The sequence below is a fragment of the Sapajus apella genome, unplaced genomic scaffold (genome assembly GCF_009761245.1).
Source record: "Sapajus apella isolate SASKATOON/1434 unplaced genomic scaffold, GSC_monkey_1.0 scaffold71, whole genome shotgun sequence".
Classification (NCBI taxonomy): domain Eukaryota; kingdom Metazoa; phylum Chordata; class Mammalia; order Primates; family Cebidae; genus Sapajus; species Sapajus apella.
This window is the reverse complement of record NW_022437011.1, coordinates 7,532,857-7,557,880: the sequence shown is the minus strand read 5'-3', so window position 1 is coordinate 7,557,880 and position 25,024 is coordinate 7,532,857. Positions and strand designations below refer to the sequence as shown.

The following is a 25,024-nucleotide window of genomic DNA, read 5'->3' as shown; positions in this document are numbered from 1 at the left end:
GGGTGATTATACTCTGGAATCCACTTGGCGTAAATTCTTTTACCTTCAGAGAAAGAGTCTGTATTCCTCTGGATAAGGTACCGTTTTATTTATCTTTTGACTTTTTGGGGTCTCAAGTTCCTTTTCAGTTTCTGTCTGGCTTTGTGAGGGTGCTTGGCAAGTGGTCCAGAATATGAGAGGGCATTTTGGTGATACAGGTGTGGGTGGACCTTAATTTACCTTTGGTCTTGTCTATTCCTTGCTGACCTGTTAGTAATAGTGACCAGTGGAGATGTGAAAATAGCTCCAGGAGAGGCCCTATCCTGGTTAATTTTCTTCTTGAACCTAGGACTAAGCGCTTACAGAGCTATAGTTTGATAGCATTGGCATAGACAATGAAAATCATAGCTGCTAATGCTTACTGAGTGCTTATTACAGGCCAGGCTCTCAGCTAAGTGCTTTACATACTTTCACATTCTAACCTAACAACACCGTGAAGTAGATACCATTATTATCATCACCTTTTTGCAGATGAGAAAATTGAAGCTTGTAAAGTAACTTGCCTAGGGTCATGTTTCTGTTAAGTACAATTGGATCTTGCCCTGTCTGATTTTAATGGTCTGGGCTCTTTTCATTGTTCAGGTGATGTTTGCGTCTAGCTGTGCATTAGAGTCACCTATGAAGTTCATTGAAATTTCTGTTCCCAATGGGTACGGTGGCCCACACCTGTAATCGCAGCATTTTGGGAGGCTGAGGTGGGAGAACTGATTGAGCCCAAGGAGTTCGAGACCAGCCCGGGAAACAGAGACTGCCATCTCTAAAACCAAAGAAAAAAAAAATAAACAAGTTCCTGTTCCTCAGGCTCTGATTCTATGAGTGTGAGGCAGAGCTGGACCCTGCAGTGTTTTTTCATTTTTCCAGATTTATTGAGGAATAATTTGCATAAAATAAAACTCACCCATTTTAAATGTAGAGTTTAATGAAATACAGTACTTGTATACAGTTGTGTAGGCATTTCCATAGTCAAGATACAGAACATTTCTATAACCCTAAAAACTTTCTTCATGCCTGTTGATCTTCTGGCACCTACCATTTTAACCAGCTGGGCAGATGGTTCTGATGCACAGCTGTGTGTGGGACCATTATACTGTGTTATGGTTCCTGCAAATGTGAGGTGAGGAACTGATGTCCTGGAGAAGGAGGGTAAAGGTGAGACAAAAAGTAAAAGGGCATTTACAAGGAAGAATGATTAGCTTAGCTGTCTTCAGATAAACTGTACTGGCTCCCTGTACAGAGATAGAGTATGGAAAAGAGAACTTTCTAGATAAAATCCAGCTTAAAAAAGTTTCTCCTCCCAACATGGTTTCTTCCTAAGCCACTTAAGAGCTGAATGATTCTAAACAAGTTGGTGCAGATGGCTGAATCAATTGCCTTGGGGTAAGATCTGGGGCCACTAGGTACTTTTGATAAGCTGTGGAAGAAGGCTGGTGTATGGGAAGAACTGGGTTAAGACAGGGATCCCCAGGTTACAGACTGGTACTGGTCCATGGCCTGTTAGGAACCGGGATGCATAGCAGGAGGTGAGTGGTGGGCAAATGAGCATGACCACCTGACCTCTGCCTCCTGTCAGCTCAGCAGCGGCATTAGATTCTCACAGGAGCATGACCCCTATTGTGAACCGTGCATGCAAGGGATCTAGGTTGTATGCTCCTTATGAGAATCTATCTAATTCCTGATGGTCTGAGGTGGAACAGTTTCATCCTGAAACCGTCATCCCCCTTGACCCCCTACCCCCATTCTTGGAAAAGTTGCCTTCCTTGAAACTGGTCCCTGGTGTCAAAAAGGTTGGGGCCTGCTGGACTAAGACACTATTATTATTGGGCAGTCTGAGGATGGGACCTTTTTCTCCAGACACCACTTTGGTTCTTTTGACTCTCCTCTACTGCAAGACTCCAACAGCAACTGTACTTTTTTTTTTCCCATTTATTTATTTTATTGCATTTTAGGTTTTGGGGTACATGTGAAGAACATGCAAGATTGTTGCATAGGTACACACGTGGCAGTGTGATTTGCTGCCTTCCTCCCCATCACCTACCTCTGGCATCTCTCCCCTTGCTATCTCTCCCCAGCTCCCCACCCCCTACCGTCCCTCCCCTATTTCCCCCCAACTGACCCCAGTGTGTAGTGCTCCCCTCCCTGTGTCCATGTGTTCTCATTGTTCAACATCCACCTATGAGTGAGAACATGTGGTGTTTGATCTTCTGCTCTTCTGTCAGTTTGCTGAGAATGATGGTTTCCAGGTTCATCCATGTCCCTACAAAGGATACAAACTCATCGTTTTTGATGGCTGCATAATATTCCATGGTGTATATGTGCCACATTTTCCCTGTCCAGTCTATCATCGATGGGCATTTGGGTTGGTTCCAGGTCTTTGCTATTGTAAACAGTGCTGCAATGAACATTCGTGTGCACGTGTCCTTATAATAGAACGATTTATAATCCTTTGGATATATACCCAGTAATGGGATTGCTGGGTCAAATGGAAGTTCTATTTCTAGGTTCTTGAGGAATTGCCACACTGTCTTCCACAATGGTTGAACAACAGTGTAAAAGTGTTCCTATTTCTCCACATCCTCTCCAGCCTCTGTTGTCTCCAGATTTTTTAATGATTGCCATTCTAACTGGAGTGAGATGGTATCTCAATGTAGTTTTGATTTGCATTTCTCTGACGACCAGTGATGATGAGCATTTTTTCATATGTTTGTTGGCCTCATGAATGTCTTCTTTTGTAAAGTATCTGTTCATATCCTTTGCCCACTTTTGAATGGGCTTGTTAGTTTTTTCTTGTAAATCTGTTTTAGTTCTTTGTAAATTCTGGATATCAGCCCTTTGTCAGATGGGTAAACAGCAAAAATTTTTTCCCATTCTGTTGGTTGCCGATTCACTCTAATGATTGTTTCTTTTGCTGTGCAGAAGCTGTGGAGTTTGATTAGGTCCCATTCGTCTATTTTGGCTTTTGAGCAACTGTCCTTAATATGAAGTCCAGTAAGGAAAATTAGCCGAGAGCAAACAGGTTCAGGCTGTGGCTCAGAGAACATTTGGATAATAAGGTACATAATGTAAAATGTATCTCTGAAACTAGAAAAGATTGGGGGTAGGAACTTTATGCCAGGAGTCTGGAGACTGTTTCTTGACTCAGTTCTGTCCCCTGGTTTTGCTAGATGACCTACCTACCTTCCTTCCTTCCTTCCTGCCTTCCTGCCCTCCTGCCTTCCTGCCTTCCTGCCTTCTTTCCTTCCTTCCTTTCTTTTCTTTTTTTTTTCTAAATTTTAACTTTAATTTTAGATCAAGGGGTACATGTACAGGTTTGTTACATGGGTATCTTGCATGATGCTGAGGTTTGGGGTTTGAATAATCCTGCCACCTAGGTAACGAGCATGGTATCCAATAGGTAGCTTTTCAACTACATTTTCAGCCTTGCTCCCTGTATTAGGTAGTTTTTGTGTTGCTATAAAGAAATACCTGAGGCTGGGTAATTTATAAAGAAAAGGGGGTTAATTGGCTCGTGTTTCTGCAGGCTGTACAGGAAGCATTATGCTGGCATCTGCTTCTGGGAGGCCTCAGGAAGCTTACAATCATGGTGGAAGGCAAAGGGGGAGCTGGTATATCACATGATGAGAGTAGAGGCAAGAGAATGAGGAGGAAGGTGCCACACACTTTTAAACAACCAGACCTCGAGTGAACTCAGATGAAGAGCTCACTCATTATCATGGGGACAGAGTGAAACTATTAGGAGAGATCTGCCCTTATGACACAAATACCTCCCACTAGGCCCTACCTCCAACTCCAGCACTGACGGTTATTTTCCAACATGAGATTTGGTGGCTACCAACATCCAAATCATATCACCCCTTTTCTCTCCCTCCATCCTCTAGTAGTCCACAGTGTCTGTTTTTCCCATCTTTATGTCCATATGTACCCAGTGTTTAGCTCCCACTTATAAGTGAGAATGTGCAACATTTGGTTTTCTGTTTCTGCATTAATTCACATAGGATAATGGCCTCTTGATGCATTCATGTTGCCACAAAGGACATTATTTTGTTCTTTTTTTATGCCTGTGTAGCATTCCATGGTGTGTATATGCCACATATTCTTTATTCAGTCCACCACTGATGGGCACCTAACTTGATTTCCTATCTTGACTATGGTGAATAGTGCTGTGATGAATATATAAGTGCATGTGCCTTTTTGGTAGAATAGTCTATTTTCTTTTGGGCATATACCTAGTAATGGGATTGCTGGATCGAATGGTGGTTCTATTTTTAGTTTTTTGAGAAATCTCCAGACTGCCTTCCATAGTAAGTAGCTGAATTAATTTACATTCACCAGCAGTGTGTAAGCATTTCCTTTTCTCCATAGCCTTGACAACATCTGTTATTTTTTGACTTTTTAATAATAGTCATTCTGACTGGTATGAGATGGTATCTCCTTGTGGTTTTGATTTGCATTTCTGTGGTGTAGTGATGATGAGCATTTTTTCATGTTTGTTGGCTATTTGTAAGTCTTTTGAGAAATGTCTGTTCATGTCCATTGCCCACTTTTAAAAATGGGTTTTTAAAATGTTTTTTGCTTGTTGAATTAAATTTAAAAAAATGCTTTTTGCTTGTTGAATTAAATTTCTTATAGATGCTGCGTATTAGATCTTTGTCAGATACATAGTTTATGAACATTTTCTCCCATTCTGTACATTGTCTGTTTACTCTGTTGATACATTTTTTTTTTTTTCTGTACAGAAACTCTTTAGTTTAATTAGGTCCTACTTGCCAATGTTTGCTTTTGCTGCCATTGCTTTTGAGGACTTAGTCATAAATTCTTTGCCAAGGCCAATGTCCAGAAGAGTATTTCCTAGATTTTTTACCTAGGATTTTAATTATTTTAGGTCTTACATTTAATTGTTTACTCCATCTTGAGTTAATTTATTTTATTTTATTTTTTGAGACAGAGTCTTGCTCTGTCACCCAGGCTAGAGTGCAGTGGTGCGGTCTTGGCCTACTGCAACTTCTGCCTCCTGGGTTCAAGTGATCCTCCTGCCTCAGCCTCCTGAGTAGTGGAGACTACAGGTACGTGCCATGACACCTGGCTAATTGTTGTATTTTTAGTAAAGATGGGGCTTTTACTTTAGTAAAGATGGGGTTGCCAGATTGGTCAGGCTGGTCTCAAACTCCTGACCTCAGGTGATCTGCCTGCCTTGGCCTCCCAAGGTGTTGGGATTACAGGCATGAGCCACTGCACCTAGCTGAGTTAATTTTCATATATGGTGATAGGGTCCAGTTTCATTCTTCTGTATATGGATAGCCAGTTATCTCAGCATCATTTGTTGAATAGGAATTCCTTTCCCCATCGCTTATTTTTGTTGACTTTGTCAAAAATCAGTTGGTTGTAGGTGAACAGCTTTATTTATGGGTTATCTTTTCTGTTCTGTTGTTCTATGTGTCTGTTTTTGTACCAATACTATACTGTTTTGGTTACCATAGCCTTATAGTGTAGTTTGAAGTCAGGTAATATTATACCTCCAGCTTTGTTCTTTTTGCTTAAGATAACCTTTCTTTTCTAAATGGCCTTTACTGAGTGTTCTCTATTCTGCCTACCTCCCATGAATCATGAATGGTGAATAAATTATGAAGGTGGTAGTAGTATGGTTTTGACACATACATTATAGTAATATTGGTTAGCATGGCAAAAGTGGGTTGCAGGGAAATTTTGCAGGAGTTTTATATTTCCTCTGTTTTGTTTGTTTGTTTGTTTTGGGTTGGGGGATGGAGTCTTGCTCTTCTGCCCAGGCTGGAGTGCAGTGGTGTGATCTCAGCTCACTGCAAACTCCGTCTCCTGGATTCAAGCAATTCTATGCCTCAGCCTCCCAAGTAGCTGGGATTACAGGTGCCCACCACCACGCCAGGCTAATTTTTGTATTTTCGGTAGAGATGGGGCTTCACCATCTTGGCCAGGCTGGTCTCGAGCTTCTGACCTCGTGATCCACCTGCCTCGGCCTCACAAAGTGCTGGGATTACAGGCATGAACCACCGCGCCCAGCTTATGTTTGCTCTTAATAGTTATATTTTGAAACTTGAATATGCTCAACCCTTGCATATATCCTTTTCTGATCTTTTTTCTGTCTGGTTTGTTAGATGTGGCATTTCCCCACTTTCCTGTATGGAGAATATGTAAATGTGGGTATGGGCAAAGGAGGAGTCATTTCTTTCTTATGTCCCTTTTATGAATCACCCAGTTGTCTTCCTGGTGGATGTCTGAACTCTGGCACGGATTCCGAGATTCAGTTTCCTTATTTGTGTTGTTCACCTTTTCGTGGTCCCTGTGATTGGCCTCAAAAGGAAATATCTGGAGCAGGGCCACGAGGCTGATTAGAGGAGGAAGGGACGTAGAGGGAACAAGATATGAATGGTACTGTGAAAGGAAGAAGTGAAGATAAAGTACTGTGTGGGGTGTAAATGAAATTATCTAGGCCTCTTCTCACTTGAGAAAGTGAGTGTGGGTAATGGTCTCATCTAAGAGAACACAGGTGCCAGGGGAGGTAATCTTTGAGAATAACTCTGTAGCTAGTTTGAGTTCGGGAGGCCATATACAGTTTTAGTTACTTTTGCTTTCTATCACCTCAGTGTTCCTCTGTTCCTTCTGTGGTTTCAGGGCTTTGTGGTAGTAAAAATTTAACAGTTTAAAATTATAAGGATGTTAGATTTACTGAGAGTCTCTTTGTGCTTTCACCTACACCATGTTATCCTCCTTGAAGTCCCCCATAAAACATTAGAGTCTAGTAAGTATTTCTTCTTAAATAATCACACAGATTACTCTGAGAAGAAAAATGTACCATTTAAAACATTTTTAGAGTCCTGTAATTTTGGAGCTGAAAGGGACTCTAGAGATTGTCTGGTCTGATCCTATATTGTGAATAAGTTACTGAGCATGAGGTCCAGAGTGTGAAGAACACTACTCAGGAAAGTCCCTCAGCCAGTGAGTGCTAGTACAGATCTGGAAAAGCCCCGGGGTGACATGAAGGGTCCCAGAAGAGAGATGCTCACAGCTGATTTTTCTGAGGCATTAGGGTAGCTTCTGTACCACTTTTTGTGGCTAATTGCTCCAGTTACCTCTAAGTCTCTGTGGCTAGGAGATAAGACTGGCCTCCTGCCTTCCACAGGATTATGTTTTAGTTTGGGAAACAAGATTTATAAATAATGAATTAGCCAAGACAGTATATTAGGTGTGAGATGACAATACAGGACAGTACGGTTTGTAGCTATTTTGGTGGTGATTGGCTGTCATTGGTGTGATTAAAGTAAGTTTTATGAAGACATGGGATTTGACTGGCCTCCCAGAAAGACTAAAGGACTGGCATTGGAGAAGGCATTCCAGGCAGGGAGAGTTAAATTGGTCTAAATTGAAGCTCAGCAGCTGGAGATTACAATATGTGAAAGATCTTTGGCTGGAGATGGGGGTTCAGTGGGAGACTTATTAGTTGGAGCCACAGCTTAAGTCAAATTCCAATATGACAGATCTTAGTTAGATATTTTAGGATTGTGCTACAAAACTGGTAGTATCCATTGTGATAGCTTTACTGCAATAGTCTTTGGCCTCTTGCAGTAAAATAGGGTTTGTTTCAATTTCACCTATTTGTACTGCCTCTCTTTTCTGAATTTCTAATTTTCCAATTTTTACTTTTAATTTCTCTCTGTGTTCAAATTTCTGTTGGTGCTTTTCCCTTAACTCCTCTCCATCTATCAGACACTCAGAGCTACTATAGAATATGGGAGGAGGATTTGGAACATAAACTGACCTACAAGTGAATTTCCCCAGGTGGATGATAAACTCCACTGCAGGCCACAGAGGGGCCTCGTCATTCCAGCAATCTGGCCAGGCTGACAGACTCATAGCCTGTGGGGGCAGGGGAGGGTGTAGGGGCCGGTATTTCTCGGGCTAGTGACGAACTGCCTGATTCTTTGCAGCCTAGACAGAGGAGGAAGGAGCCCTGGGGGCAGGCTAATCGCCTGGGCTGGGGATGCCTGGGCAGATGCAGAGGCAGCTGGAAAGGTGGCACCGCACCTTGGTTGCTGGAGCTGCCGCTGTTCCTAGGAGACCAAGGAGCAGCAAGCCTGCGGGGGAGGGGGAGCAAGTAGGTTGCTGCTTTTAGCAGCTGAAAGGGCTGCAGGGAGCTCTGGGTAAGACATTTTCTGCTGCTGCTGCTTTTGCGGTAGAAGCTGCCACGAGTAAGTCAGAGGAAGGAGGATTGAGAAGGGAGGAGGCTTCACTTGCAGCCATGCTGAATCACTGTTGCTGATCAGATCTCCCACTGGTCTGCTGGGAGAATCAAGAACAGAGCTAGGATCCCTGGGTGCATGCACAGTTTAGCAGCTACCACCCTGGCTGGGCCTCACACAATGGAGGGTGAAAGGTATGTATATATAAGTGTGTGTGTTGTGTGTGTACATAAGCAAATGTGTGCTTGCGGTGCAGCCACCAGCTTTTGTGTTTGCATTAGCTAGGCAGTGTTGGAAGACCTAGCCACTGATGGATCTCAAAGGGCAGCAGAGCAAGAGCAGGAAAGCCCCTTTCCAAACTATCCCTTCCAGGGCTTGAATCTCCAGAGATCTGGCTTCCGCAAAGGCAGGTCTGGGTTTGCTAGGCAGCGGAGCACCCTGAAAGAAGGGACTTCCTGGCTAGTGTTCGGGAATAGTTTCACCACAGGCTGAATCGGGATTGCCTTTCTCAGGCTGTTTCAAGGAGGTGTTTCCCTTTCCTGGCTACTTTCCCGGGGTGTTTTTTCTTTGGTAGGGGGTTTTTGATGTCATAGTGGGGCTGGCCTGACATAGTGTACTTGCATTTTCACGCAGGAGTGCTCGAATCTTCAGCAGGCATGCCATGCTGATGGCTGTGTGTGTGTGTGTGCATGCGTGCATGCTGTGTATGCCTGAATCCACACACATTCAGGGATGAAGGAGAGAAACCCAGTCAGATGACACTTGCTCTGAGCTGAGTTTCATATTTGTATTGAAAAGTTTATGAGTGATGCATGAAGGTCTGTGCTGCTTTCATCAGGGATTTCTTTTGAAATAGGTACCAGCAGAAGAGATTTTAAGTTCTTTGTTGAGCTGGATCTAACTAGCAAGGGTTTATTTCCTGGCAGGCACATGTGCCTAAATTTTAAAATTGTTATCTGAAGATCTGAATCTTTTGTTGTGAAGGTGCTCAGTGCAGTGCAGAGGCGACATCCCCTGTCTATGAAGTAAAATATCTCCTGAGTGCCAACCTCTTCATTCTTCAGTGTGCAGCTGGTAGAGCGTACAGGGCTTGTCATTTTGTCTGAGGAGAGAAGACTGCAGGGAGGGGTCTGGCCATGGAATTGCGCAACTGAGGGGAAGTCTGCTGGTTCAAGTTGCCAGTTTGGTGCAGACAGTAACCATCTGGTTAACAAAAACAGGCTCAACTAGGTTAACACTAGAGAGTTTCTCAATGAACACTTTCCTTTTCATGGGTTGTTATGACTCCTGCATCTCACATAGCACAGTGATGTCATTAAACATCTCTAGACCCCATTAGAACTGGTCTGATGGTTGGGTGTCATCTCATCCTCCTGTCTGAAGAGGCCCTGGGAACTGTGCTGCTGGTGCATTCTCTTTCTGGGTGCTCTTTGCAATTGGAACTTAGTGTTGAACTCCATGTGGCCTGCTGGGCAGCAGAACATGAAGGGCTGTTTCTCTAGGTGGGGGCAGAGATGAGCAATGTCTTTGGTCCCCCAAACAGCGTCCCATTGGTCTGGTAGGTGGCAGAGAATGGGGTTGATGTGATGGAGGTTTAGAGATTCTGGTCATGGCTATTTGTTTGACCTGTGGTGTAAATGGGGTTGAGATGTCAGTGTGAGACTACCAGCAGTGGATCAGTTTTGGGCACTGTGTTCCCAGTTCAGAAATGTAATGAGTCCCTGCCCCTGTCCAGGTGCCTCTCAGATGGGATGGCTGATGTTTATGACTTTAGAACAGCAGGTTACACATGTTCATGTACCTTTTCTCTGCTGAAGGCAGACAGTAGACAAGAAATCCAGACTGAGCAGCTTCCAGTGTTCACCATGTCACCCAGGTCATATCTTTTGTTTCTGCTCCAAGTCCAGATTACTATGCCAGGCATTCAAGTCTTCTGAACTCTGACTCCTTTCACCACTCCCACACTCACTCCTATACCCACTAAGAATTCTGTTGGTCTCTTTCGTGATCACCCGTCCTATACATTATATCATCTAGCTTTATATCCTTAGCTCCCAGAGTTCCTTTTGCTGGCTGTCTTTCCCTTCTTCTTTTGCAAAAATTATCTATCAAGGTTATTCTAAAATTCTACTTTATCTTGGAAAGTCAGCTTTTCTAGTCCTGGCTGATGTTCTTCTGAATTCTAATACCTCTAGTTGGTCTCTCATAGTTGGACACTGAATAATAGGCCCACAAGATTTTTTGGTGCTTTTATTTCATGTATTTTACCAGTCCCCAAACTTGGAGACAGGTCCTCAAGGGCAAGGATGATGCCTTGTACTTCTAAATACCCCCATTGACTACTGTGTGGGTACACACATAGCAGGTGCTGAATAGTTATTAGCTGATTAACTAATAACTTTTGTGTGAGGCTCTGATAACTAAAAAGAAAGTTGGTGAGAGAAGAGATTGAAACCTTTGGCCAATAAGTTCATCTTTGGATATCAGCCTTATTATCTTAGCACAGGTAATTGACTCCATGGAATGCTTTGAGGTAGGGGGAGAACAGAGGGTAGTAGCCTTGTTTTACAAGTTCCCTGGGAAATTGAGGTCTAGAGAAGCTGAGTGACTTGCCTAGGATCACATGCCAACCTCCAGAGACTGGAGGGATCCTGAATCTGGTGCTTATTCCACACTTAACCTGCTGAATCTTAATTGGGGCTGGCTGTTTTTAAGCATTACAAATTTTCAACCAAGAGATTGCTAATTAACATTTTTTTTCTTTGCTATGAAAGCATGAAAATACTTCCTACCTTTAAAAGCTATTAATTAAAAGCATGGGCTTTGGAGTAACATAGACCTTGTGGTGAATCTACTTTACAATGTGACCTTGAGTGTGCCACATTTTTTTCAGAATTAATTTTTCTCTTCTGTGTAAGGGCAATAATAACAGTACTTATACTTTTAGAGTTGTGAGGATTAAATGATACCATATGTGTTAGGTACCTAGTAAAGTTTTTTTTTTTTGGCACAGAGTAAGTACCCAGTAGATGGTAGTTACCATCTCCTCAGTAGATACCAATTATCATTGGTATCTGCCTATTGCTATGTTGTACCCTGTGCCTCACTGCTGGGTTACTTACCAAAGCATATTTTAGGGCCTCTTTCTGTTTGTCATCCAAAACAGATTATATCGAACCATTTCCATGAGGAAATGAGGTAGCTTATCAGGCCATCATCTTGCTTCTTACCTAAAACTATCTCCTTATAGTAAGTTACCTCATAGGGCTTGGCATTTCTTCTTTTAGGTTTCACCAAGATCTACTTTAATCTTCCTTTTTATAGACAACCTGTGGCATCTAGTTGCCTCAGTGGTTTGGAACCATGGGCTGGATACATGTTTGTTCATGCCAAACTCTTAAGAAGAACTTGTGAGTTTGCACTATCCTTTGCTGTATCTTTCAAGATTTCCATGTCTCTCCTGGACCTTATGATGAGGGAACTTCCCCAGTTCTCTCCATGGGAGGATCACTGTGGCTTGACCAGTCAGAGGAAGATGATTTTGTCTTCTGTTTTCCCAAGGGAAAGGCTCTCTGTCTCTTAGCTACTACAATGATAAATTGTGTCTGTGTGAGTGTGTATGTAGAGAAGATAGATATAAAAAATGGCAGTTGCCCTCGCAGTTGAGATTTTATTTCAGTTCTGGAAATCAGCCTTGTGGATAGGTTAAAATAAAATTTCAACATAAATGGTTAGTAAGATTCATAGAGACAGAAAGTAAAATGGTTGCCAGGTGCTGGAGGGAGGGAGGAATGGGGAAGTTATTGTTTAATGGGTAGAGAGTTTCAGTTTGGGAAGATGAAAGAATTCTGGAGAAGGATGGTGGTGATGGTTATACAACAGTATGACTGTGCTTAATGTGGCTGAACTGTGCACTTAAAAATGGTTAAAATTGTAAATTTTATGTTACCTCTATTTTACCACAATAAAAACAAATTTAGGCCCAGACTGGCAGATCTGAAAGTTACAGAGCGCCACAGCTTTGGAAGAAGCATCATAAAAAGGGGAAGTTGATTGTCTATTTTTCTTAAAATTGTGGTTATTTTCTTCATCGAAGCACAGGGATGCCCCTGCTTGAGAGGGTCACCATGTACCAGGCACTATGTCATGATTTTGTGTGAGGTACCTCAGAGGATGGTTTTTACTGACTGGTATTTATGAAGAAGAGACTGTTCCTGGACCTCAGGAAGCTTCTGAGCCAAAGGAGCTCATCTATTTTCGCTTGATCCAGGAAAGACAGATACAGAATATTTTCTGAGGAGACAAGACTTAGAAAGCCAGTGCTCTTTAAATGTTGAGTTTTGCAATGTCACGTTAAATGCTGGCAAGACCCTGGAAAGAGCAAGTTTGAGCAACCGAGCCTTTTTTCTGTTCCCAGTGGCCAGTCACTAAGGCCTCTTCCAGCATTAGAAATGAGGGATAGAAAATTCTGTAAAAAGTTTTGGCATCACTGCTACCTGAAGCAGATGTGCATGCATTTCAACCATGATAATTGAAACCAAATTTTTCCATTTTGGAAATACTTTTTTGGCGAAGTAAGGTTTTCAACTGCAAAAACAAAGTCAGGGAAAGAAACCTATTGATTTCCCTATACCCAGATTTGGATTTTTAGGATTTTGCTTGCTAAGTTTTAAATTGGTAAGACAGATCTGGACAAGAAAATTTTTGTGTAAGTTTTCCTAAAGCAAGTGCTTTATTTGATAAAATTTGCCATCATAGAACTGACCTAATTTTTTTTTTCAATTTCTGGATGAATGCTCACACTAGGTTAAATGGAATAGAGCATTAATAAACCATGTAAAAAACAGCTTGAACATGTGTTGGTAGATTTTTTTTTTCTGTTAAATAAGTTCAATGCCTCTCAGGCATATAACTTTTTATAATTTATGAGGATTTTTAGAGTCTTAGCACAACTTTCCTGGACTTTTCTTTTCCACTTATGATAGTATATTGTAGCCACTACCAAAAACACATGCATGCAAAGGCTCAGCTCTCCTATTCAAACCAAACATAAGCTTGCCTTCCAAAATGCCACATAATGAGGAGCGTGTTTTCTTTTAGTCTTTCTCTCTTGTTGTCTAATTCTATCTGTCTGTGTAAAATGTTTTACAGTTTTACACAGCCCACCTAAGAGTTTTACCCTTGAGTTCTGAAGAAAGCAGCCGGTGACTTGGGCTTTTAGGAATGTGATTAGTAACATATCTGTTCTCGAGCTCGTTTATGAAGGAACATGTTACAGGAATGAGAGTAGCTGCTGACCAGCTTTGTTCAATCATGATTGGCTTGTGTGAAGCCTCCAGTATGGAAACTCCAAGTTCAGTACAATTAATAACACTGACTCCAATACATACTGCAATTTCCCGTAATCAGAAGTGAAGTAGTGCTATATCACAGGTCCTAGGAGATTTAGTCGTTTTTCATCTGGCTTGGTTTGGCCACATAAGGAAGAATGTCAGAGAGTGGGACATGAGGGGTTGTGCCCCCCTTGGCCTGATGGGGTATGGACATTATCCTGAGTCAGTGGACCTTGGAGTCAGGTAGACCTGGGTTTCACTGCCAGTTCTGCACTTACTAGTTATGTGGGACTTTTGACAAATTTTATCTCTGTGCCTTAAGACATAATACTGGGTTGTTCTGAAGATAAAATGAGATAATGGAGGCAAGGTACTTTAACATATCCTCAACTTTCAGGAAGTGTTAACTTGATCTGTACCTTCCATGTTCTATGTGTCCATGTGGGCTATTACAGGGATTCAGGTTAATGCTCCGAATTGAGGTGGAACTGCTAAGAGAGGATGAAGAATATGGGGCTCTCTGGTAGCCTGTGTGTAAATGGTACTTCATGATGGACTGCACCACCAAGGTCAGGTTCTTCATTAATCCAGAAGTAGAAATCTAAGTTTGGTCATTTTTGGTCTTGAACTTTAGGATTGGGATACTTAATAGATCTGCAGTTTGACCAGAATGCCTGGGGTTCAGAAACGCTATCTAGTTAGGTCCCATTGCTGCCCAGAGTTGGAGAACCAGAGTCATGCCGATGAACTCATGAGAACCTAAAGTACAGTAGTCAACATGTCATGTGTTTATTGATTTGCAGTAAAATATTATTGGCAAGATATTCCTGAGGGTCTGCAACCACTTTCTGTCTCTCTGAAGGACAGCCATGGGAGGCCAAACTGGTCAAAAGGCTGAAGAGTAAACTAGGGACTGAGTGATGGCAATGGAGTATTTATAGGCTTTAAGCTCCACCACGGGGATCTGACCTGAGGCTGAACCAGCTGACAACATGTGATGACTAAACCACTTTCCTAGACAGAGTGCGATGGGTCAACCAGGTGCTTTCTTCTCGGTCTGATTTATAGTTTTTGGTTATTCCTTTCTAAATGATACTTTCTTTGTTGAGAGTTTTTAATGCATTCAGCCCAGCTTTTCTCTGACTCAGAGTTGTTTTGCCTTCGTTGGGTGGCTTTGCCTCTTTATTCCATCTCATCTCTAGCTTGAACATAATATGCATCAGCCCCTTGTATGGGGCCAGTGTCAGCCCATGACTTCTGAATTTTATTTGCTTCTCTTGGAGACCTGTAGAGGTGAAACAGATCGTAACTTTTAGCAGCATTTCTCAGACTCCCCTTTCCTTCCCTCTACATTCTCACACACCCGGGATGTTCTGGAGCTCCTCATTTGTTTTTTCTTTTTTTAAAAAACTTTTATTTTAGGTTCAGGGATACACGTGTGGGTTTGTTACAGAGGTAAACTTGTGTCACAGAGGTTTGTGGTAGAGATTAGTACCTGTCATCAACCAGGTACCCAATAGTTCTTCGTTCTGCTCCTCTCCCTCCACACATCCTCCATCTGCAAGTAGGCCCTAGTGTCTGTTGTTCCCTTCTTTGTGTCCATGAGTTTTCATCACTTGGAGCACCCCATTTATTAGATTCCCCCAAACATTTCTGTACGATCAGCCTGCTTGGAGACTATCTCCTGCCTTTCTGGCATGTTTTTTTAGTATTCTTTCCATTCCATTCACTGCCTCCTCAGCAATAGAAAGAATCTAAGAACAGACACAATAAGCAGCAACCCATCTCCCTTTCTTCCCTCTTCGCCAGTTGTTGCTGGTTTTCTCTCACCCCCATCCTCCTGATGCTGTGTCATCAATGCAGGGAACCGGGCTGCCTAAGAAAGTAGTCCTCTCCAAATGCGGGGTGGAGGGGATAAGGAGAGGAAGTTGAGGGGGACAAAGCCATCATTATTGAGGGGGAGTGAGGAATGCTGCAGTGGTCAATAGTTGTACCTAATTTACTTATCTATCCATTAATTTACTCAATAATCATTTAGAGTACCTATCATGTGACAAAAGCTAAGAATTCAGAGGCAACTAAGATACCGTCTTGGTTCTCATGGAGCTCACAATCTAGAGTGGGCAATGATGTGCTGGAGTCAGCACTCATCACTTGCAAAAGCTGTTCGTTAAGTTTTCAGGAATTTTGTGAGTCAATTATTAAATATGGCCATTATTAATAAATTATGTAACATAAATTGTATTAAAAATGAAAGTCATAAATACCCCAAACTCATCACTTTCTAATTATTTTCACTATAATCTTCTAGGGCTTTGAGGTTATGTCTACTGTATCTTGCTGTAGAAATACTATACAGTGATATAATGGTGTGCTGTTGCACATCTCTTCCCAAATCTCATGTTCGGTGGCATCACATTGGTAGCTTAAAATCTGCCATGGTGGGAGTACTGACACTCTGGAAATTGGCAAATATTACAAATCAGGACTCCTTTCCTGCCAACCACTGTTAAACATTTACCAGCACACACGGTGTCGTGGAGGAGACAGATAAGTAAGAGGTAATTAGAATATAATACAGAAGGAAGCACAGAGTACTGTGGGAATACAGAAGAGGGGAAACTAACCTAGTTTCCCACTAGATTTTCACTAATATAGTGAGTAGTGGAGTATGAGATGGAAAGCTTCCAGCAAGCGGCTTAAAGGCTGGTAGGAACTAGCGAGACACAGGGGAGAGTGAGTGGGGAATAGAATAGAATAGTTTTCTTCAGACGAAACTTCACAAGGCAGAGAGCCTAGTGTATTTTGGCTATTGCAAGTAAAATTTTAGTACTACAATAATGAGAAGTCTTCAGGGCAACGATGGGATTAAGGGCCAGGCTACGTCTCTGAGATTTATTCTGAATGCAGTGAGGAATCAGTGAGGCTTCACGTAGAGCATGCCTTGAACACACTGACATTCTGGAAACGTCCCTTTGGAGTCTGGGAGTAGGCTATTATAATAATCCTGGCAAGAGACCGTGATGGCCTGCAGTGGGGTTGTAGTGGTAGTGAAAGTGAGAAGGAAATGCGGTGCAGAGATATTAACAGACAGGATTGATATGATTTATGGCTGTACGTGATGAGTGAGAGAGGGAGGAAGATATCAAGGATGACACTCCAGTTTTTAGCTTGGATAGGTGATCGGGTGATTGGTTATGCCTCTGAGATAGAGAATACAGAAAAAGTAGCAGGCTTGAGGGAGGGTGGGGAACATAAATTTTGGATAAGCAGGAGTTACCTGTGTAAAATCTAAGTAGGGGAGTCAAATAAGACATTGGATATGTGGATCTGGCATTTAGAGGATAGAGGAGGGCAGGAAAGAAGGCTTTGGAAGGTGGTGTGCTAAAAGGGGGCCGAATTTTTAGAGGTTATATATTTTTATTTGTAACTTTTATAATTACTATTTTGTGTATATTTATATTTTAACTGTGAAAGCCAAGTCTACTTTCATTTAAAAAGAAAGTGTTGGTCAGACTGTCCCCTTCTGCTCTACCATCTAGCACTTGTAAAGACAAGTAAAGGGTTTTTCAGGTAGAGTTCAGATAACAAATATGTATTGAGGACCTACTGTGGGCATGGCGCCATGCTGGGCAGGCTATGCCATACAAAGAGTCCTCAGAAACATGTTCCTTGCCTTTCAGGTATATTGAATCTAGCGTGAGGTGGGTAGGTGGTTGGATTTGTACCATGAAAAAGCAATCAGGCACAAGGCAGAATTCTATGTGCCAGTTGAGTTACAGGCCAGAAATACTACAGGAATTCAGAGAAGGAAGAGATCACTTAGAACTGAAGTATCCTGAGGGCTTCACAGAGGAGGCAAAGCTTAACTAATCCTTGAAGAACAGATATTTAGATTATGATACAGGGAAAGAGAAGGGAAATCTAGGTGGCTGCAGTGAATGGTTGGCACATAATAGGTACTCAGTAAATATCTGAGTAAGTGAGAGAGGTAAGGCTGGCATTTAGGTTCAATCCAGGTCAAGGAGGTCCTTGGATATTAGGCAAGAATCATGACTTTATCCTGTGGACTGATGATTTTTCAGCTTAGCTATAGAGTCCTTTGAAAGGAAATTTTATATGGATACCTAACATATAGAACAAAGGGCTGTGACTGAAGCTTCAGCTCATAAACCTCACAGCCCCTGAAGAGACCTATGTATAGTAAGGATCTGAAAGTCATAGTCAGATGACCTTTTAGAAGGATCAGTTTGGCAATGGTGTACAGGAAGTACTTGGAGGGAGAGCATCTACAGTGGGAAACAGCAGGTGGGAGGCCACTGTAATAGTCTAAGTCAGGGGAAAGAGAAGCAGAAAGCCCAGGAAAGAAGGGCCAGCTGTATCTATACCTACGGCTATGAAGCTTGACTGTCTCATTGTATGTCTTCCTGAATGGGGTCAGTGGGTATCTGTTGAGTGTGAGGTAAGTCGGAGCCAATTTGCAACATCCTTTCTGTGGGCTGTTGAAGGAATCATCCACTGCAGTGGATTCATCATGGCACCACTGGTGGTTCATACAAGCATGTTTGCTAGTAACAGGGCAGTGTGGAAATTAATAAGTATTGAGCCAGATATCTGGTGCTTTGACAAAGTTGACTAGATTCATGTGTTCTCATTCTCCTGCAGCTTATCTAGAAAATGGCTTAGATGATCATATCTGTATATTTCTATAGCAAAGAGGGAAGATTCTGCCTGGCCCATACTTTCTCACTATATCTATGATTGTTGACCCATTTTAATCTTAAATATGGCTGCTCAACTTGAATGTTGCTGGAATCCTGGACGTTGGGATACACATAAAGATTCCTTTGTTTAGCAGTTTGAGCTGCAGGTCTGGTGGGAGGGGCACATATAAATTAACATTGACTATGGTTTTTAGTAGAGGCTGAGGCCAGTTTTTGCTCTTGGAGAAATCAACCATTTTGTGCTTAGAGTAAGGGCATTTACTGTGAAATGCTTTTCAACAGAAAACATCTTGTGGCTGAGTCTGCCTGAAAAAGTGTGTGTGTGTTTGTGTGTGTGTGTGTGTGTGTGTGTGTGTGTGTGTGTGATTTTGGTTGGGTCTGGGTAGGGTGAAAAGTATGGTACAGTATTATTCTTGAACAAGATAGTAGGAATATACCTTAGGGTGGTCTGCGTTTCACAGATGAGGAGAGGGGATCCACTAGCCTTATTTGGGAATAAGAATTGAGAATACTTAGGATTAGGACTTGATAGGGTGTGGATGGGGCAATCTGTTGGGGTCTAAGTAGTTAAGATCTGGTATGAATGGAGGGAAAAAGGTTTAGGAGATGAAATGGTAAGATCTGGCAACTCTGTGCCTGGGCATGTGACCATAGGTTGAGACATATATATATGTGTGTGTGCATTTATGTACTATATTGCTGGAGGGTATAGGTTGTAAGCTTCAAGTACAGGACATGTAAACTCAGATCCCATCTCTATTACTTATTATTGACGTAATTTCATAAAGATTTTTTTTTAAACTTCTCTGAGCCCTCAGATGTTCTTTTCTTAATTTCTTGTTCTCTGCAAGGTTAATGAGTTGCCAAGAAGCTTGTACCTTCCTGAGACCAGGGACTCAGAGCCTTCTCTAAACTTCCAGTATCTTTTCATGGAGGAGCAGGGGAAAAAAGGAACCTTGGGTTCCTTCAGATGTCAAGCCTTGCCTCTGCATCAAGAGTGGAAAGGGCTCTGGATGGATAGGGGGACACTGTTGTCTTTCCCTAGCCAGTCCTATGGTTGTCAGCAAGTTACTTGCTCTTTCAGGGAGGCTCTAGTGTGAATTATATTTTGTTGAACATTAATCCTCTCCTAATAGGCAATCTATGTTTGAGACCTTTTGGTAAACACAATATTGTATTAATAGGGATATATCATTACTGGGCCATTCTGGAAAGTGCAATGAGCAATATACCAGAAGAGTGAGCTTTCCTGTTAACTAGCTACACTGGAGATTGTGTCAGCGCTTCTAAAATGGTTCTTTTTGGTTTATACCTGTTGCATATCTTTGGAGTGAAGCTAATGATATCTGTTCACTAGGTTTTTTCATGCTTTAATCTTATTAGTTACCTGTCAAGAACCTTCAGTGGCTTTCTGATCTATACTAAAGTATGCTTTCTCATCCTGGCTTTTAAGTCTCTCCACAGTTTGAAGACAACATTTATAATGAATACTTGTAGAGTATTTTACAGGTTATAGATTTATCCTAAGAATGCAAGTATGGTTTAGTATTAGAAAACAAATGTGTCATTCATCATATTACAAGAATAAAGGAAAAAACCCATATGAACATCTCATTAGATACACAAATACATTTTATAAAATTTAGCATAACTTTATGACTTAAAAACTCTTAATAAAAATAGAAGGGAATTTTCTTAACCTGACAGAAAGCATTTGTAAAAATCCTATAACAAACATACATAATGGGTGAACATTAGAAACATATTTAAAAGCAGGAATATGACAATACTATTCATTAGCATCCTTTCTGTTTGACATTGTGTAGCCATCCTAGCCCATGCAAACTTTTTTCAAAAAAGAAATGAGAGTCCTAAGAATTTGATAGGAGAAAAATCTCTAGCATTATATGCAGATAATATGACTCTTCTACATAGGACACCTAATTTAATCTATGTACAAATAGGAATAATAGGAACATTGGTAATGGCTGGATATATGATCAATTTGCAAAAATTAATGGCATTTTATAAACAATAACAGTCAGAAAATATAATTTAAAGATACATCATTTCTATTACAAAAGAGCAATAAAAATGATAAAATACTTAGGAATAAATCTAATCAAACGTGTAAGGTCTTCATACAGAAAAATCTAAAAGTTTGAGTGACAGTAAAGACGATGTAAATACATGGAGCGATATCCTATGTTCATAGATAGGATGGTATAATATCAGAAAAGTCATGGTTCTTTCCAAATTGATTTACAAGTTCAATGCAGTTTTTATCAAAATTTCATTTGAGTTTTTTTGGAATTTGACAAGGTGTCAAGATACTTCTCAAAAATAATAATAGGATTGGGGACTTTCCTTTTCAGATATTAGACCTTATTATAAAGCTACAGAAATCATGTGGTATTGGTACAGAGACAGACAAACTGACCAGTGGAATAGTTTAGTAAGTCAAGAAATTAATCTCTGTATATCTGAAACTTTAATATGTGACCTAAGGTGGCATGACAGATGCGTGGGAAAAATAAAAAGTATTAAGTACATGGAACTTATGGAGAAATTTAGATCCCTGTTTCACATCCTGACATAAATATCAGTATCAGGGCCTGGCATAGTGGCCCATGCCTGTAATAGCAGCACTTTGGAGGGCTGAAGTGAGCAGATCACTTGAGGCCAGTAGTTAGAGAGCAGCCTGACTAACATGATGAAACTCCCTATCTCTACTAAAAGTACAAAAATTAGCTGGGTGTGATGGTGCACACCTGTAATCCCAGCTACTTGAGAGGCTAAGGCACGAGAATCTCTTGAATCCAGGAGGCAGAGGTTGAGCCGAGATCTGCACTCCAGGCTGGATAACAGAGTGAAATTATCTCAAAAAAAGAAAAAAAAAATCAGTTTCAGATAAAATAGGGGCTTGAATGCCAAAGCAGAAATGTTAAACCTTTAGTAGAAAATAGAAGTTAATATTTTTCTAGCTTTCTGGTAAAGAGAGACACTATAAAATAAATAATGATTATGGAATTTCTCATCTTTTGAGGAAAATTTTCATCTTGGCTGGTTGCTTCCCCTCTCTGATCACATTTTCTGGCTGGAGGTTTTCTGTACCTGCTTAAACACACAACTCTAAGCATCCTCCTTTGCGCCTATCTTCCTCTGTTCAGCTAACTTCCTTGTATGCAGAATCCAAACAGTTCCAAAGTTCAGATACCCATGGCTTACATTTGTATGATGAACTGACCGTGGGGAAGAGAGCCAAAAAGGGAGTCTGTAATGGTCAGACAAGCTGTGGGACTGCCACGCTGGTTGTATTGGAATGTTCTAATAGTTATGAATCCCAGTGTGAGATCTATAGTGATTCTCAGGCCTCCAAAATGTACTCTGAATCAAAGAGGCCTCTTTCTCTAGCCAGTTTGCAAAGTTAAGTGGTGGCATGGATAGAGGCTCACTAGGGAAAATCAAAGGAGAGTACCCTGATTGTCCTAAAGTTGGAGTGAACTATGGGTCCCCAAATCTACACAAGTGGAGAAGGTTCTGTTTTCCTAGTAGCAAACCAGAGCTTAGCCTAGTTCAGACAGATAATGCCAAGGTCTCACGCTTGACCTGGGAGCTGAATAGTTTCACCAATTTGGGGAGAAAGACCTTTCCTTGTTCATTCTTTTGATTCCTTCTTTCCACTTTCCATAAAGTTGAAAGATGTTGCTCAGGAGTAGTTGGGTAACTAGCTGGAACCCCGCAGGGATTTGAGTATTTTGTCTCTCTCTTTCATTTTTTTCAAGAGACAGAGCCTTGCGCTGTTGCGGGGTGCAACAGCATGAAACTCCTGGGCTTAAGCAGTCCTCCTACTTCGGCCTCCGGAGTAGCTGGGACTACAGGCAAGAGACACCATATCCTGGACTCTTGATTTTAGTACAGAAGGCCTTGAGACAATGGTTGACTCTTGCTAGTTACTACTTACTCAGCCTACACAGATAGCCTTTCCTTCACAATGCTTATAATCCTTTGTCTTTCTATGGGATTGCAGATTCCCATAAGCTTTTGCTGTTGTTCCACTGCTTCCTGGAATGTAGCCAATGTGATTTTTCTAAAGCACAGATTTGTTTACCTGCTTTCTGCCCTACTTCTCTGTTTAAAACCCTTTGATGGCTTGTCATTATTTCAGAAAGAAATCCAAACTTCTTAGTTCTGCTTATGTGACACTTACAAGACTGCCCAGTCTTCTAGTTTTTTCTCTTGATATTCTTTCTTGTGCTCTCCTTTAGTTTTACTGAACTACCAGTGCTTTGAACACACTTTGCTCTTTTTCTCCTCCAGGTCCTTGTGCATATTGTTTCCTCTGCCTGGAATACTATTCTTCTTTCTCTTTACGTGGCTCGATTTCTGCTTTTTCCTCAGGTCTCAGATTCTAGGAAGCTTTTCATAGCTGGACCGAGTTGGCCATCCCCTGTGCTTCTGTAAATCCTATATAAATATTTACCTGGCATTCTCCCCTACTGAACTCTAAGCTTCGTGAGGGCAGTGACGGTGGCTTTGTTTATTGTTTTGTTTCCCTTGAATCTAAATGCAGTGCCTGGCACATAGTAGCCTCCAGTAAATGCTTGTTGAATGAACAAACAACCCTGTGAAGTGAGTGATAGAGTACTTAGTCCCCTTCAATTTTCAGGATGGAGAGATGGAGAATAAGGACGTCATACAAAATCACACAGTACTTGGTGGAAGAAGCTGAGCTATGACCTGCATTGGAAGATCTGAAGAAATTCCCAGTACATTGTCTTTCCTACTGGGTCTGTGTGAGAACAGGCTGACAGATGCCTCTGGTGGGTGGGTAAATGCATGGGCTTTTGGCAGTTGAATGAATGGGTTTACCAATGTGTGATTCTCTTTCCCTCCCTCTTCCTTCCTGTTCACAGCATCAAGCTGAGCCCCCAGACTCTGATGCAGGCTGGGGATGATGAGAAGAACCAGAGGACGATCACTGTCAACCCCGCCCACATGGGGAAAGCATTCAAGGTTATGAATGAACTGCGGAGGTACTTTTTCTATCTTGTCTCTGCCCTTTCAGAAGGAACTTGTCCATGAGCTTCATTGAGGATTTAGAACAGAAGTCAGAACACGACCACCTAGGGAATTCTGACTCTTCCCACCCACTCTCAGTCACTTGGTTTTCCCTTTCAAAGTCTGGTTGAGACAGAATGGCTTTGCCAGAAAACTGTCTTTCCTTTGTATGTATTTAACACCTATCATTTTAATGATTAATCACAGGGGAAAAATCCTTTATAGTTACAGCAAGTCTGTTCATAAACTTGATTTCCAACAGAACGAGCTGCTTGAAAACCAATAATAGAATGATTGCAACACCCACACACAATTGCAGATTAAAGACTGTGGTGGATGTCACGTATTTTCTTCTGGTTTCACTCTCCCTTTCACTGGTCTAAACTTAGGTTGGCAAGACAACCACATGAATGGAAGAATACCTGGCTCCTTAAATGTAAAGAGAGAAATGAAATGTGAATATACTCATCCTCTCTGAGCTAATAGTGAGGGCTATGCATGCTATTTGTAAGGCCAACGTGCATGTTTGACAAGCTTGTTGCAAGGCAGCTTCAGGGCTCTGAACATGTGTTTCTGTACATGTTTTTCTACACAAAGCCTGAGCACACACTCTCTTCCTTACCAGAGAGCTCAGAAGCTTCCTTTGCCCATGCCTTTATTTACTGCATACTTCATCCTGTTGTGAGATGTAATTGTTGATTTCACCTTTTCTCTGTAGTTCATGAGCTCTTTGAGGGCAGAGGCAACTTTTGAGTAATTTTTATCTCTAGCACCTGGCACTTCATAGGAGCTTTTTCTATTCATTCACCAAAGATGCCCAGAGGCACGGGGTGAGCCCTGGAGTGGGTCAATGGGGTACAAATTAAAAAATATAAATAGGTCAATGAAAATAATCTTTCTATAGTAGAAATATGTATCATGATAGAGGAGTGCATCCAGTGCCTGACAGGTGGTAGGTATGCGGTAATCATTTGTTTCTTAAAGAGGGCTTCAGAAGCAAGCATGACAGGTGGGAACTTTCGAGAAGAGAGTTGATGCTTGAACTGAATTTTGAAGGACAAATAAGAGTTAGAGAAAAGAGTAGTGGGGATAGGGAGAAGCCTTCCAGGCAGAGAAGATGGCACATAGCCAAAGAAGTGTGTGTTGAGTGTGGAGTTGAACTACTTTTAAACAAAATTCTATCTGATTCTATGTTTGCTTTCTTATTTCTCCTTTCTACAGGGCCCAGTCTCTGGCATTAATAACCAAGTTAAATTAAATTTGTCTTATGCTCCACTGCCCAATTTTTATTAGGCCTCCTGCCAGATTTCCTGGAAGCTCTGCCCATAGCTGTTTTAGTCTTTGGGCGGTACTGAGGTCCATGCTTGTGGGCATGATTCTCTTGTTACAGAAGAATTTTTCTTGTGTTCCCTAGACACTATTGAAATTCCTCATTTAGTTCTTTTGAGTATGGCTTGTGTCCTCTGTATGATTCAAGAGTCTTTCACCAGGCCTTGTTTTGCCTGATATAGTCAACTCTAGTGATGCTGAAAGGGAGAACTTAGGAAATAGATGTGCACACAAGATTCCCTGAACCTCTACTTTCTATTATTACTAGCGTCTCTTCTCCTCTCCTCTCCTCTCCTCTCCTCTCCTCTCCTCTCCTCTCCTCTCCTCTCCT

General features: G+C 41.6%; 1 protein-coding gene across 6 annotated transcripts in view; it reads left to right on the top strand.

Annotated features, from left to right (window-relative positions):
• Positions 1-5,894: 5,894 nt before the first annotated feature.
• Positions 5,895-25,024, top strand: part of KLHL3 (kelch like family member 3) — a 122,844-nt gene continuing 103,714 nt past the window's right edge. Inside the window, exons 1-2 of one of the 6 annotated variants that reach the window (XM_032250508.1) lie at positions 5,895-5,916; positions 23,220-23,339. In XM_032250508.1, coding sequence (XP_032106399.1) covers positions 23,245-23,339 — 95 coding nt within the window. In that variant the 5' untranslated portion in view covers positions 5,895-5,916; positions 23,220-23,244. Of the gene's footprint in view, positions 5,917-6,835; positions 8,441-23,219; positions 23,340-25,024 lie in introns of those variants that run through there. The other 5 variants (XM_032250513.1, XM_032250511.1, XM_032250507.1 and 2 more) reach the window with 5 other exon arrangements.